This window comes from Erpetoichthys calabaricus, chromosome 4 (genome assembly GCF_900747795.2).
Source record: "Erpetoichthys calabaricus chromosome 4, fErpCal1.3, whole genome shotgun sequence".
NCBI lineage: Eukaryota > Metazoa > Chordata > Cladistia > Polypteriformes > Polypteridae > Erpetoichthys > Erpetoichthys calabaricus.
The window spans coordinates 155454930-155471326 of record NC_041397.2 but is presented as its reverse complement, the minus strand read 5'-3'; the positions used below and the strand labels follow the sequence as shown (position 1 = coordinate 155471326).

Sequence of the window (16397 nt, the reverse complement as noted above, 5' to 3'; positions counted from 1 at the left end):
GATTTTTTTCGTCGTATCCAATGGTCTAAGAGTTGGTGGGCGTGGCTCCTTCCTGCGTGCGCCATTGGCGTCTTACTTGTCGGCGGTTTAGTGAATCCACGCCCCTTCCAGCGTGCTTTCTATGGGTGGCTACTTGTCTCCTGGCTTAGTGAATTATATACAGTGGGTACGGAAAGTATTCAGACCCCCTTCAATTTTTCACTCTTTGTCATATTGCAGCCATTTGCTAAAATCATTTAAATTAATTTTTTCCCTCATTAATGTACACACAGCACCCCATATTGACAGACAAAAAAAAGAATTTTTGAAATTGTTGCAGATTTATTAAAAAAGAAAAACTGAAATATCACATGGTCCTAAGTATTCAGACCCTTTGCTCAGTATTTAGTAGAAGCACCCTTTTGAGCTAATACAGCCATGAGTCTTCTTGGGAAAGATGCAACAAGTTTTTCACACCTGGATTTGGGGATCCTCTGCCATTCCTCCTTGCAGATCCTCTCCAGTTCTGTCAGGTTGGATGGTAAACGTTGGTGGACAGCCATTTTTAGGTCTCTCCAGAGATGCTCAATTGGGTTTAAGTCAGGACTCTGGCTGGGCCATTCAAGAACAGTCACAGAGTTGTTGTGAAGCCACTCCTTTGTTATTTTAGCTGTGTGCTTAGGGTCATTGTCTTGTTGGAAGGTAAACCTTCGGCCCAGTCTGAGGTCCTTAGCACTCTGGAGAAGGTTTTTGTCCAGGATATCCCTGTACTTGGCCGCAATCATCTTTCCCTCGATTGCAACCAGTCGTCCTGTCCCTGCAGCTGAAAAACACCCCCACAGCATGATGCTGCCACCGCCATGCTTCACTGTGGGGACTGTATTGGACAATTGATGAGCAGTGCCTGGTTGTCTCCACACATACCGCTTAGAATTAAGGCCAAAAAGTTCTATCTTGGTCTCATCAGACCAGAGAATCTTATTTCTCACCATCTCAGAGTCCTTCAGGTATCTTTTAGCAAACTCCATGCGGGTTGTCATGTGTCTTGCACTGAGGTATGTGTGGAGACAACCAGGCACTGCTCATCACTTGTCCAATTCAGTCCCCACAGTGAAGCATGGCGGTGGCAGCATCATGCTGTGGGGGTGTTTTTCAGCTGCAGGGACAGGACGACTGGTTGCAATCGAGGGAAAGATGAATGCGGCCAAGTACAGGGATATTCTGGATAAAAACCTTCTCCAGAGTGCTAAGGACCTCAGACTGGGCCGAAGGTTTACCTTCCAACAAGACAATGACCCTAAGCACACAGCTAAAATAACGAAGGAGTTGCTTCACAACAACTCTGTGACTGTTCTTGAATGGCCCAGCCAGAGCCCTGACTTAAACTCAATTGAGCATCTCTGGAGAGACCTAAAAATGGCTGTCCACCAACGTTTACCATCCAACCTGACAGAACTGGAGAGGATCTGCAAGGAGGAATGGCAGAGGATCCCCAAATCCAGGTGTGAAAAACTTGTTGCATCTTTCCCAAGAAGACTCATGGCTGTATTAGCTCAAAAGGGTGCTTCTACTAAATACTGAGCAAAGGGTCTGAATACTTAGGACCATGTGATATTTCAGTTTTTCTTTTTTAATAAATCTGCAACAATTTCAAAAATTCTTTTTTTTGTCTGTCAATATGGGGTGCTGTGTGTACATTAATGAGGGAAAAAATTACTTTAAATGATTTTAGCAAATGGCTGCAATATGACAAAGAGTGAAAAATTGAAGGGGGTCTGAATACTTTCCGTACCCACTGTATATATATATATATATATATATATATATATATATATATATATATATATATATATATATATATATGTAGTCACAGGTGGCTGGGAGGGGCGACCCAGCCGGGACGCCCCGGAGGAGGGCTTATGCCTCCCCCAGACCATGTGGGGGCGACCGCCCTGGTGGCTATGGGGACCACAGGTACAGAGCTTTGAAGCTCAACCCTGTAGGGGCCCGTGGTCACCGCTAGGGGGCACCCCAGTGCCTATAATGCCCTGGACCTCAGCACTTCCGCCACACCCGGAAGTACTGAGGGGAAGAGGATCGGGGACACCCGGAAGCAGCTGCTACTTCCGCCACACTGGGGAGTGCCGGCAGAATATTGTCGGGGGGCACCTGGACCACATCCGGGTGATTATAAAAGGGGCCACCTCCCTCCGTTCGTTGTCTGGAGTCGGGAGGTCGAGAAGACAAGGTCTTGGAGGAGAGGCAAGGAGGCGGCCTGATGGAAGAGGCATTGTGTTGTTGGCCTGGACTTTGGGGGGTGTGTGCACTTATTGTAAATATGGAAGAGTATAATAAACGTGTGTTGGGTGATTTAAATGTGTCCGCCTGTCTGTGTCCGGGCCGAGCACCACAATAAATATATATATATATATATATGTATATATATATATATAATAAAAAATGCCCACATGCCAACAATATGCACATTATCAGATAATGAATAAGTTAAATGACTTCCAAAATAACTGATTTTTAAGCCTTTTTTTTTTTTTTTTTTTTTTTTTTTTGAAAGAATTGAGTCAGCTGGTCTAATTAATTTAGGAAGGTTGTTCCAAAGTCTAGATGCTATATAACTGAAAGCTCTGTCACTCATATACAGATGCACCTCAATAAATTAGAATATCATCGAAATGTAATGAGTAGCAGTATGGTTTCATGCCAAGAAAGAGCACCGTAGATGTGATGTTTGCTCTTGAGATGTTGATGGAAAAGTATAGAGAAGGCCAGAAGGAGTTGCATTGCGTCTTTGTGGACCTGGAGAAAGCATATGACAGGGGTGCCTCGAGAGGAGCTGTGGTGTTGTATGAAGAAGTTGTGAGTGGCAGAGAAGTATGTAAAAGTTATGCAGGATATGTACGAGAGAAGTGTGACAGTGGTGAGGTCTGCGGTAGGAGTGATGGATGCATTCAAGGTAGTGGTGGGATTATATCAGGGGTTGGCTCTGAGCACTTTCTTACTTGCAATGGTGATGGACAGGTTGACAAATAAGATTAGACAGGAGTCCCCGTGGACTATGATGTTTGCTGATGACATTATGATCTGTAATGATAGTAGGGAGCAGGTGGAGGTGACCCTGGAGAGATGGAGCTATGCTGTAGAGAGGAGAGCAATGAAGGTCAGTAGGAACAAGACAGAATGCATGTGTGTAAATGAGAGGGAGGTCAGTGGAATTGTGAGGACGCAAGGAGTAGAGTTGACGAAGGTGGATGAGTTTAAATACTTGGAAACGACAGTACAGAGTAATGGGGATTGTGGAAGAGAAGTGAAAAAGAGAGTGCAGGCAGGGTGGAATGGGTGGAGAAAAGGGTCAGGCGTAATTTGTGACAAGTGGGTATCAGCAAGAGTGAAAGGGAAGGTCCACAGGACGGTACTGAGACCAGCTATGTTATATGGATTGGAGACGGTGGCACTGACCAGAAAGCAGGACACAGAGCTGGAGGTAGAAGAGTTAAAGATGCAAAGATTTGCACTGAGTATGACAAAGATGGATAGGATTAGAAATGAGTTCATCAGAGGGGTCAGCTCAAGTTGGACGGTTGGAAGACAAAGTTAGAGAGGCGAGATTGTGTTGGTTGGGACATGTGCAGAGGAGAGATGCTGAGTATATTGGGAGAAGGATGTTAAGGATAGAGCTGCCAGGTAAGAGGAGATTTATGGATGTGGTGAGAGAGGACATGCAGGTGTTGGGTGTAGCAGAACAAAGATATGGATAAAGATGATCCACTGTGGCAATCCCTAATGGGAGCAGCTGAAAGAAGAAGAAGAAGAAATAGAGGTTAGTAATAGAATTTTACAGTGTATATCCAGTTGTATAAGACACAGGACGCTTGTGATGGTGGAGAGGATGGGTGTTAATATGCTTGCTGTTGTGGGACTGTTGAAGGACTATAGCAGCAGAGGTTTAAACAACTGGAATCATGATAATAGGACACTTGTCTGTAGGGAGTTAACTGTCAACACTGTTGGATGTAATAAAACCATAAACAGTTTCTCAGCTAGATAAGAAATGAACAATAATAGGATATGTTACAGAGGTCGAAGTAAGAAAAAATTTTAATATGAAGAATGTGGGTTGAATAAGAAATGAGAAATCAAAAATGACATTGAGATTTATTGTACTGTAGAATAATAATGTTAATACTGATATCACCAAGAGGGATTGAAAGGAGCTCTTTTTTTTTTTTTTTTGATCCTAAGCTTTAGTGCCATTTGGCAGGACTTTGATTTTGTTGCAGTTTAGTTTTAAAGAGTTATATTCCATGTAGGTTTTATTTCACTGAGGATAGCTGTGAGCTGAGAAAACTCTGAATTTGTATGTTTAATGCATAAATACATTTGCACAGAGTATTATCTGCACAGAAATAATAACCCAGTTCACAACTATGAATAGTTTGGTCGAGAGGATACTTTTGGATACAGAACAGCAGAGGGCTAAAAACAGAGCCCCGAACTGTTTGTACAGCTTGTACTGAGCTGTACCTGGCTGTTGCTGAAAGTAACAAACTCTTGCCTATCAGTTAGGTAAGACTTAAATCACTGGAGAATAGTGTCAGAATTACATAAAAATCTCCATTCCGGATAGTAGAATATTGTGCTTTACATTATCAAATACTGCACTAAGGTTTAACAAAATTAAGATGATGGTTTTCCCATGGTCTGCTGCCATAAGATGATCACTACCTAAAGTACTGTGCTACAGTGTTCTGAAACCAGAGTGAACGAGATCCATCAGTCTATTAAGTTAGGAATCTAGTGAGTTGGGAGGCTACAGCACACTTGAACTTTAGACAGAAAAGGTAATTGAAAAATGGGTCAAAAATTGTTCAGATTGTCCACATCAAGACTTTTTTTTAACATTTGGGTTACAGAAGCAATTTTCAAAATAGCTGTCACAGAGCCAATGTCAAGACATGTATTTGTTTTTGTTGTAATTGTTGGGATTAGGGCATGAGTGTGGTGGGGATGCGGTTCTGTACACACATAGTAGGCCTTGTCTTACAGAGCAGGGGCATCATGTGTAACGCCGTGCGTATAGTTCACACTGTAACATGGCGTAAGCACAAAAGCGGGAATGTGCATACACACAGAAAAATCCAGATGCAGGAATCTGTGAATACACAGACTTTCACGTTCTTCCACTACATAAATCCTGATCAGTGTGAAAAGTAACGCACGTGCACGCGCCTTCTGTCCTGCCCCAATTCCTCCCAGAATTATGCCTCTTTGAATATGCAAATCAATATAATTAGCCTTCTGTGAAAAGACAATGGGAAAAGCACGGGGGAAAATATAAGAATTTCAACGAATACCAAGTGGAGGCAAAGGAAAAACGTACTATTTGTTGGTTTAAACAGTGGTATAATCAACAAAAGAAAGTTGATCGAGTGACATAGTGTCGGAGAAACTCGAAAGCTCAAGTTCACAAAGTCGCACAGTGCCCGAAGTAAAAAAAGAAGTTGTCACATATCAAAGTCGGCGTGAAAAGGCGACTTGTAGCGGACCGTCTGAGTGTCATATGAAAGCTTATTAGGGTACAGAGAAAAAAAAAAAATAGGCACACAGTGGGGAAAAAAGCACAAAATGTCAACTTTAATCTCGAAATTTCCACTTTAATCACGTAGTTTATTTTGTCATTAAAGTAGAACATCATAAACTTCATCTTAAAATCGTTTATTTTACTAGTTTCTCAAGTAGCACGTTTCATGCTTTGTTTTGTGTTTGATCTTCTATGTGCTCTATGTGTGTGAATCACTACGTGCTTCCGTTCTTTCTCTTTCTCCGACAGGACACAGAATCCATTACATTCGTGATATTACAGCTCTCTGAATAATTAAAATACCGAGATGTATACGTGATATCTTTTTCATGATGATAGGAATGAAAGCATGTTATTAAACATGGGAACACGGTAGCGCAGTGATTGTTCATATTTCATGCAAGAGGCTTGCTGCGCCATGTGCGACCTTCAATGAAATAATTTATTACAGAAGTACTGTCTCTTTCAAACATACTAACCTCCAATTCCTGTCCTTACTTTTCTTTCTCCAAATACCCAATCATCACAAAATCAGCTCTGTAATAGACGTTAAGCCATCTGTAAGCTTAGAACGGCGATTCTTCAAAACTTTTAAGGAACATTGAAATATCTTCGTAGCACATGTTTAATTATTCTATCCGTCTATCCTTCCAGTGTTGCGTCAGCACCAGCAATAATACAGCGCAAGGCAGGAGCTATCCGTGAACTAGCTAGAGCTGCGGCACTGTGTCCTCACATGTTTAATTATTAACAATACAGATTATTTAAATGAAGTTAAAGTTTTATCTGTATACTATAAGCAACATATTTTGCTGCATTTCATCTTAAAAATGATATTGTCATCATACGCGCTTTATAAAGTGGCGCAGGTTGTGCAATATTATAACTGTAGTGCAAGTTTACAGTGAGGTAATTGTACTTTTAAGTACAAACAGTTCTACAAGGAGCACTTAATGGACTGATTGAGTGTGTTTATAGTTCTTGGGATGAAACTGTTTCTGAAACGCGAGGTCCATACAGGAAATGCTTTGATGCGTTTTGCCGTGGCTGAGGTAGTGTTTGCTTGAAACTGTATACTGATAATTCTCTTTCCGATCAGCTGCTGCTGTGATTCCGCACTCAGATACAGTGATATAAATACTCCGAGTTGTGCAGTAAAAGTAATATGGAAACAGATGATCCGCTGTGGCAACCCTTAACGGGAGCAGCTGAAAGAAGATGCAGTGAGTGTAACAATGCTAAAGCAGTTATGGTATTTGGAATACTATGGCTATTCCCTGGACCATTATATTGCTACAGGTTAATTACAATTGCATTACACTAATAAACAATATGCAGTTATTTTCAGTGTATTTATAAAGCCGCGTCAGGAATGTGGGTCTAAGAAAGAAAGGGTAACCACACAGGAACAGTAGCACTGCTTTGACGCTGGGTACTGCCAGTCTGCAAAACCGAGCGGAGAAATTGCGTATGCCAGGGTATGAGGTACCATGGAAATGTGCGTGGCTTTACGCCAAGTTTAGGTTTTATACATCGCAATTTGAGCATGGAAACGTTCGTACGCAACATTTCTGTGCGTACGCACCGTTTATACATGAGGCCCCAGGCCATTAATAAATGGAGATGAAACTAGTGAAAATTTAAAAAAATGGAGCAAGATGGAGAGAGAAGACAGGGAACAATACAAAAATAGGATGGATTTCTATTAGTTTAATTATTTAAGTTTTTAATTTTGTCCTGGAAAAAGTGAATGAATTTTTCACAGTCTTCAGAAGAAGTATTTAGGCCAGATGTAGGTTGAAGCTTTTTATTAACCAGAGAGCAAAACTTTTGGGTTGTCATGGACACTCTCTAGTATTTTCCCATAATGTGCATTCTTGGCATTTAGTGCATCTCTGTAAGTCCTTTAATGGTTGTAGAAAGCCTGGGCATACACAGTGAGGCCGGTCTTATGTAATACTCTCTCAAGGTATTGGTCAGTTGCTTAAATAGATATCAATGCTGAATTATACCTTGGAGTTGAATACTTAAAAAGACCTCCCTGTGTTTTGAAGAAGGTATTTTCTATAGTGCTGAATGGAGGGCTGAGTTAAATTTGTTACAAGACTATGTAATGTGAATGGAACAGACTAGTGATGTATGGAGGGCTGAGTTTTAATCATCAACATGACTATCTAATGTGTATGGAACAGAGGAAGATTCGGTCAGGTTTATATTTATTATCGTGGAGAAGCGATGCAACATAGAATCGAAAGAGTTAAACGATCAGACGTATTAGAAATTCTCAGCCAATAATGGATACAAATCCATATGTCCAAAAGTATCGCACTTTACACGAGATTTTTCTGAAAAACACAGACAAAAGTTTTCTTGGATTTCTATATAAATCCGAAAGGTCATGCTCACATATATAATACAGTATGTGATGAATTGTCAGCGATAATATTTTCGAAAGACAGAGATATCAAAGACAAAGTGGATATTCGTGTTTATCCAAAAGAAAGCATGATTTGTCGCAAGTGGCAGATCTGGGAAATGACTAGCATGTAGGGCCCACACGGGGGTTGGTGAGCAAAGCAAATATTGTTGCACAAGTTACTTATTTGTAATATTATAAGCTTTGAGCAGTTTGGAAAATATACATAGCAAAAAAAAAACTGGCCAAAAAAACAAACACTGGATCTAAATGCAAAGCAGTAGCACCTAAATATATACAGTGGTGTGAAAAACTATTTGCCCCCTTCCTGATTTCTTATTCTTTTGCATGTTTGTCACACAAAATGTTTCTGATCATCAAACACATTTAACCATTAGTCAAATATAACACAAGTAAACACAAAATGCAGTTTTTTAAATGATGGTTTTTATTATTTAGGGAGAAAAAAAATCCAAACCTACATGGCCCTGTGTGAAAAAGTAATTGCCCCTTGTTAAAAAATAACCTAACTGTGGTGTATCACACCTGAGTTTAATTTCCGTAGCCACCCCCAGGCCTGATTACTGCCACACCTGTTTCAATCAAGAAATCACTTAAATAGGAGCTGCCTGACACAGAGAAGTAGACCAAAAGCACCTCAAAAGCTAGACATCATGCCAAGATCCAAAGAAATTCAGGAACAAATGAGAACAGAAGTAATTGAGATCTATCAGTCTGGTAAAGGTTATAAAGCCATTTCTAAAGCTTTGGGACTCCAGCGAACCACAGTGAGAGCCATTATCCAGAAATGGCAAAAACATTGAACAGTGGTGAACCTTCCCAGGAGTGGCCGGCCGACCAAAATTACCCCAAGAGCGCAGAGACGACTCATCCGAGAGGTCACAAAAGACCCCAGGACAACGTCTAAAGAACTGCAGGCCTCACTTGCCTCAATTAAGGTCAGTGTTCACGACTCCACCATAAGAAAGAGACTGGGCAAAAACGGCCTGCATGGCAGATGTCCAAAACGCAAACCACTGTTAAGCAAAAAGAACATTAGGGCTCGTCTCAATTTTGCTAAGAAACATCTCAATGATTGCCAAGACTTTTGGGAAAATACCTTGTGGACTGATGAGACAAAAGTTGAACTTTTTGGAAGGCAAATGTCCCGTTACATCTGGCGTAAAAGGAACACAGCATTTCAGAAAAAGAACATCATACCAACAGTAAAATATGGTGGTGGTAGTGTGATGGTCTGGGGTTGTTTTGCTGCTTCAGGACCTGGAAGGCTTGCTGTGATAGATGGAACCATGAATTCTACTGTCTACCAAAAAATCCTGAAGGAGAATGTCCGGCCATCTGTTCGTCAACTCAAGCTGAAGCGATCTTGGGTGCTGCAACAGGACAATGACCCAAAACACACCAGCAAATCCACCTCTGAATGGCTGAAGAAAAACAAAATGAAGACTTTGGAGTGGCCTAGTCAAAGTCCTGACCTGAATCCAATTGAGATGCTATGGCATGACCTTAAAAAGGCGGTTCATGCTAGAAAACCCTCAAATAAAGCTGAATTACAACAATTTTGCAAAGATGAGTGGGCCAAAATTCCTCCAGAGCGCTGTATAAGACTCATTGCAAGTTATCGCAAACGCTTGATTGCAGTTATTGCTGCTAAGGGTGGCCCAACCAGTTATTAGGTTCAGGGGGGCAATTACTTTTTCACACAGGGCCATGTAGGTTTGGATTTTTTTTTCTCCCTAAATAATAAAAACCACCATTTACAAACTGCATTTTGTGTTTACTTGTGTTATATTTGACTAATGGTTAAATGTGTTTGATGATCAGAAACATTTTGTGTGACAAACATGCAAAAGAATAAGAAATCAGGAAGGGGGCAAATAGTTTTTCACACCACTGTAATATGAAAAAAGCCATTGTACTGGAAGAAAGGAAGAACTCACCCCTACAACAAAACAGCTTGGATACAAAAGTCAAAAGGTATCTCCATTACTTTCACTGGCCTCTTTCATAATGCGTTAAACTTCTAAGCCTGATCATTAGATTATTCTCTTCTTACAGACGTCATTGTTCTGAAAATACTGCTGCATATGTGTATGTCAGTCTGTTTTTCTGTGATAATGGAATTTTGTAAACACAGTCACAGTCTTCCTGATTCATATTTTCTTTGAATATCTTGTAATCAGCAGAAGATACAAAGACACAGCTTGTTTGAAAGCACAGAACCTGGAGATTTTTTAAATTTAGTTGGAGGAGGAAAAAAAAGTAATTTTAATTTTTAAATGGGCAATCTGATATGTGACAAGTAAAGGCAAGCATTGAAGCATTTGTGTTCAGATAACCTTACCTCCTGATCCATGAGGCATAGAAAATAATGATTGGCAGCATTTGAGAGATGAAAGATCCCACTCAAAATTATATACACTTGCAAATGGGGAAGGTGATGCTCCTGACTGAGATATGCAAGATCAGCTGTTTTGTAGACAGACCGACAAATAAAGCAGAGGCATGCTATGCACAGTTCTGAGGGCAAACTGTTGAACTTTAAGCATAGTACTTTGTAAACAGATGATTCCATACCTCCAAATAAACATATTACCATGATGGCAACTTCAAGAAAAGAAGTTGGAGTTTAAAGACTTAATAAGACATTATTGTCTCTTTCCTAACTTGCATTTTTTGGAAGTGTAACCTAACTCGTATTGTCTTTCATACAAGTAGTTGTATACAGTGGGTATAGAAAAGAATCGCCCCCTTCGAAATATTCCCATTTTTTTTTGCTTTGTCAGTACCTGTTCCTTGCCCTACCCCATTCTGGCTTTCTTACAGAACTCTCAAAACTTTTTTTTTTTTTCCTCTAGGATGTGATTATGGAAGCTGATCCTGCTGTAGTTAAAGATGTTAAACATCGCCCAGATAACCGAAGATCCAGATCAAAGTCTGCTTCCAGGTACTTATTTGTATTATCTTTCATTTCATCATGTAGCTATTTAATCTTTTCATTTTTATTGAATTGTTTGTAATGGAATCATAGTTAATTTGCAATTATTTACTTGAAAGTGGCTGTGAGCACCATTTTATCACCAGTTGTCCAGTGATATAGGTGCAGTGATTCTCGCGCATGACATAATTTAATATTACTTGACACTAGATTCCCTGAAGCCTACTGAAATATTTGTAATACTTGGTCACCTTAATTCCCTCACACCTTCTCATCAGCGTCTTTGTTTTGCAAATGTGTCAGTTCAGCACAAGCAGCTTGCTATCTCATCCTCCACCATGGCAGCTGAAGTCAAGACGGATGCAAAATTCTCAGAGCTGAAGTCTCTTTTTCTGGGAGTTAGGTGTCTGGAATTGTATAGGGTAAATAATATATTGTTATTTGGGATACATACATTTCATGTGTGTTCCTTGTCGACAACGATCTATGAAAATGTAGGATGAATGGAAATGTGAGGCAAGAAATTAACTAAAAAATAAAACAAACTTTTTTCATGGTATAGTAATAATGACAAAATGCTGACGTGAAGTGTATAATGTGTGAAGACTAAAGTCCAAATATCAAAAAAACACTTTCACAAAAGGTATAACAAAATAAGTGTGTTTTTTTCAAGTATATAACCAAACAAAAAGAAATTATTGAATTTACATGTTACTATCAATGTGTAAAAACCAAAGCCCAAATATCAATTGACACAAACTAAACATGTCAGCTTGGCTGGTGCAGAAGGTAAGAACTTGTTCTTTGTAATCAAGAGGTTGCGAGTTTGAGGCTGGGTGCTCCCATCATTTACCATTTTGAGTAGTGAGCTGCTATTATGATTACTATTATACTGTATTATAAAAAAATACATTTGATTTGAGTCTGTAAATTTTTGCTACTTGTAAAAGATATCGCTGAAAGGATATAAACAGACACGGATGCTGGTGAATAATGTCTTATTGGTATTTTGTTGTCACTTGAATTTTATTTTGTTCAGTTTTATTCTTGAATAAAAGCACACTTGTTTCTTTACACCTTTGTGAAAGTGTTTATTTTATATTCCAGTAACCACTTGAATGACATCAAATCTGTCTCTGTCTCTCACGCATGCACACAAACATTCATGCGTGAAAACGTCATTATTTGAAAATGCTATGTCATTTAGGCCAGAGGACACAATCATTTGCAAACAGCAAAAATGTAATCCTAATATTTAAAAACTAGATATTGTCTAATCAGTGGATCCAGTGTTATATCCTTTTAGTGAAAATCATAAACATGAATAGAAGAACCAAGACATATCCTTTTCAGAATCTGTTACTCACACTAAACAGATTTAAGTTAAGACAAGAATCTGACCAAAACTGTTGCACTGTAAATTCTGTCCAGTGTTTTGCATCCACAGCATGCAGCAGCAGCCCCATATTTTTCCTATTAATCTAAGGTTCAGTTGCCATATGGAATCTCTAATCAAGTACCTGGCATGGCTGCCCTGGGAGAAATTGAGTGCTGTGTTCCTTCTTCAGTTGGAACAAACCCTTTTGTTCCTGGTTTTAAAAAGGACGGCCACTTTAATCTTCTAGTTCTTAGTTTGTGTCCTTTCCTCTCGTACAAAATTGAAGTACCTTTCAGTGTTTTTTCTGTGCTTTCAGCATTTGCAATTGGATCTTATTCACCCATGTGGCCTTGTCACTGCAGAGTTTTTTTAGTTAATGTAGATATGTCTAACCTGTGCTTCTGCAAATGTTTTCTCCTCCTCTAAGGGCTTAACTGCTGAGTTTAGGATTTCTTTAGAGTGGTGCTTTCTCCTTTTCACAACAGCCTCAGTTCAGGTCAGCATTTTCTCATTCTTGCTGAAAACAGCTTGAGTGACGTCTGACTGAAATTTCTTGAGCCACCATAAGGACAAGTATAAGTCATTCTTTATGGCTTTACCAAATTCCATCCACACTGAGGCATTTGCTTTACTTTGACCACCTGTAGCTGCTGCCTTTTCAGCATACAAGTACATGTCTGTCATATCTAATGTATGGCCTCATTCTTCAACTTAAGAGCTTCTCATGCCACTGGTGCTGTAACTGCTCATTCTCTCTGCCCAAAAAAATGGATTGGCTAAACAAGTTAAGACTTTTTAATTAGTTACCTGCAATTTTAATTAGTTACCTGCAATCCTGGATTTTGATTTGGAAGTATGCTTAAGTCCTTGATACTAGCCTCCTGAATTTATCACCCTATATACCTCATGAACACTCCAAAAAGGTATCTGGTATAACGTAACGTAAGTTATAACATAAGTTAGGAAACGTATGCTTGGCATAACAATCAGGTAAGTTAGCCGATATGAAAATTGGAGCATTTCACATTTTTATTTTTTTCATCCAAGAGTCAGTTATCACATTTTGTTTATTAAATATTTTTGTAACAGTAAGAATGCAATTTGACTGATGGTTTAAAATGGCATTGAGTAATTTGCATTAGTGGGAGGGTCTGTAGCTAACTGTTACTCAGTTTTCTTAAACATAACATATTTGAAAGTATACGCAATAATGTAGCATCCAATAATTAGCTATTGAAAAATAACTGTTAATGCAAAATGACAAATGCCAGCATAAAACCACAGTTGGTATTACCATTCGAAAATGAGAAAAGCAACCGCAATAAGTTTCCTTTCTAGCTACTAACATTAGAATTACCAAAGACTACGAAAAAACATGTAATCCCGGGCCCACCTTAAATTCGTTCACACCTCTTCGTCATCGTCTTTTGTGTTGGAAATATGTCGATCAGCACAAACAGCAAGCAGCCTGATATCCCTGCACACTGCCACAGGTCAATTTGCAAAGAAGGTTCTCAGGGCTCAGTGTTTATCTTGGAGTGAAGTACCTGGACCTTTATAGGGTAAATAATATATTGTCATTTGGAATACATACATTTCATGTGTGTTGCGTGTCTACAAAAATCTATTTAAATACATTGTTTAAACACATTGTTTTTTATGTTTTAGTAATAATTGATAAATTGTAGACATGAAGTGTATAATGTGTGAAGCCTGAAGTCCAAATATCAAATAAACACTTTCACAAAAGGTAGAAGGATAACAAAACAAGTGCACTTTTATTCAAGAGTATAACCGAAGGGGGGGAAAAAAAAAAAAGCAGACAAGGGTAGGTTGTTGATTGTGTGGTGCAATGGTAAGAACTGCTAACTCCCAATCAAGGGGTCGCGGCTTCCATACCAGCTGCTCCCCAGATTTGCTGTTTTGAGTAGTGAGCTGCTCTTATTGTTAATACTATACAATAAAAACATACATTTGATTTTTTTCTGTAACAGCCGGTGTACATTTATAGTACATGTCTTACGTTCACGCTCCCACAACAACCCCGCCCCCCCTACCCCAAACCCCTTCCCAAGCTGACGAATCAGATCTTGTGCGCGAATGAGACTGGAACTGGGAAAACTGTGGACGTGGGTGTGAGTGGTGTGCATGACTGAGAATTATTGATGATGAATTTTTTTTTCAGTTTTATTCTTGAGTGTTCCTGCTCATGCTCAATTAGTATGGTCCATGATGTCAAAGCCGCACTGAAAAAAAACATAGGTATATATGACATTTGGAATAATTAATTTTATGACCTGAGAGGTGGAGATATGCTCTAGAGAGGAGAGGAATGAAGGTGAGTAGGAACAAGACAGAATATATGTGTGTAAATGAGAGGGAGGTCAGTGGAATGGTGAGGATACAAGGAGTAGCGTTGGCGAAGGTGGATGAGTTTAAATACTTGGGATCAACAGTAAAGAGTAATGGGGATTGTGGAAGAGAGGTGAAAAAGAGAGTGCAAGCAGGGTGGAATGGGTGGAGAAGAGTGTCAGGAGTGATTTGTGACAGATGGATATCAGCAAGAGTGAAAGGGAAGGTCTACAGGATGGTAGTGAGACCAGCTATGTTATATGGGTTTGAGATGGTGGCACTGACCAGAAAGCAGGAGACAGAGCTGGAGGTGGCAGAGTTAAAGATGCTAAGATTTGCATTGGGTGTGACGAGGATGGACAGGATTAGAAATGAGTACATTTAGAGGGTCAGCTCAAGTTGGGCAATTGGGAGACAAAGTCAGAGAGGCGAGATTGCGTTGGTTTGGACATGTGCAGAGGAGAGATGCTGAGTATATCGGGAGAAGGATGCTAAGGATAGAGCTGCCAGACAAGAGAAAAAGAGGAAGGCCTAAGAGAAGGTTTATCGATGTGGTGAGAGGGGACATGCAGGTGGTGGGTGTAACAGAACAAGATGCAGAGGACAGAAAGATATGGAAGAAGATGATCCGCTATGGCAACCCCTAACGGGAGTAGCCGAAAGAAGAAGATATATAGCACAGGACTGACCTCTCTATACTATTCTTTCCTCTGCATGTCCTGGAGTACAAAAGAAACACCACCATGCACCAAAATGTGGAGACTGGACAAGATGGGGGGGGGGGGGACACTGATTACAACTGCAAGAAGGTATGCAAATGAATATGAATAATGTTGCACCATAATGTACTATACAGGTCATAAAATTAATTATTCCAAATATCATATAAACCTATGTCTGTTTTTTTTGTCAGTGCGGGTTTGACATCATGGACCGTAAGGTGCATACTAATTCAGCGTAAGCAGGAACACTCAATAAAGTAACAATGAGATACCAAGAAGGCATGACTCAACAGCGTTTGTTTGTCAGCTTTTATCCCTCCAGATCAGAGAATTTCTAGTTCTTTTTTCTCAAAACACCACTCACATCCACAGTTATTCCCAGTTTCAAATAAAAACTAACATTGTCACATCTGGGGTGGTGGTGGGGTGGTATTGTGATTGTGACTGAGAGAATAAAATTGGAAAAATAAAACACTGACTTGTACAAGTGCTATAAATTTACACTGGCTGTCACAAATCAAATGTATGTTTTTATTGTATAATATTAACAATAAGAGCAGCTCACTACTCAAAACAGTAAATTTGCGGGGCAGCCAGTATCGAACTGGCGACCTCTTGATTACAAATCAGCATTTCTTACCAGGGTGTCACGGAAACGGTCGTATTATACTTGTACCTTTAGTGAAAGTGTTTATTTGATATTTGGACTTCAGCCTTCACACATTGTACAGTTCATGTCTACATTTTGGTATTTATTACTAAAACATGAAAAACGTTGCTTTTTTAACGATGTGTTTACATAGATTGTTGTAGATACGGAACACACATAAAATTTATGTATTCCAAATGACAATACTGTATATTATTTACCCTCTACAACTCCAGGCAGTTCAGTCCAACATAAACACTGAGCACTGAGAACCTTCTTTGTGAATTGAGCTGTGGCGGTGGATATGAGGGGATAAGATAGTAGGCTGCTTGCTGCTTGTGTTGAT

At 39.6% G+C, this 16397-nt stretch overlaps 1 protein-coding gene across 2 annotated transcripts in view; it reads left to right on the top strand.

The window, feature by feature from the left end:
• Nucleotides 1-16397, top strand: part of LOC114650326 (SR-related and CTD-associated factor 4-like) — a 381518-nt gene that overhangs the window by 159211 nt on the left and 205910 nt on the right. For both annotated transcript variants that reach the window (XM_051925744.1, XM_051925743.1), the window contains exon 11: nucleotides 10871-10959. In XM_051925744.1, the coding sequence (XP_051781704.1) occupies nucleotides 10871-10959 (89 nt within the window). The remainder of the gene's footprint in view (nucleotides 1-10870; nucleotides 10960-16397) is intronic.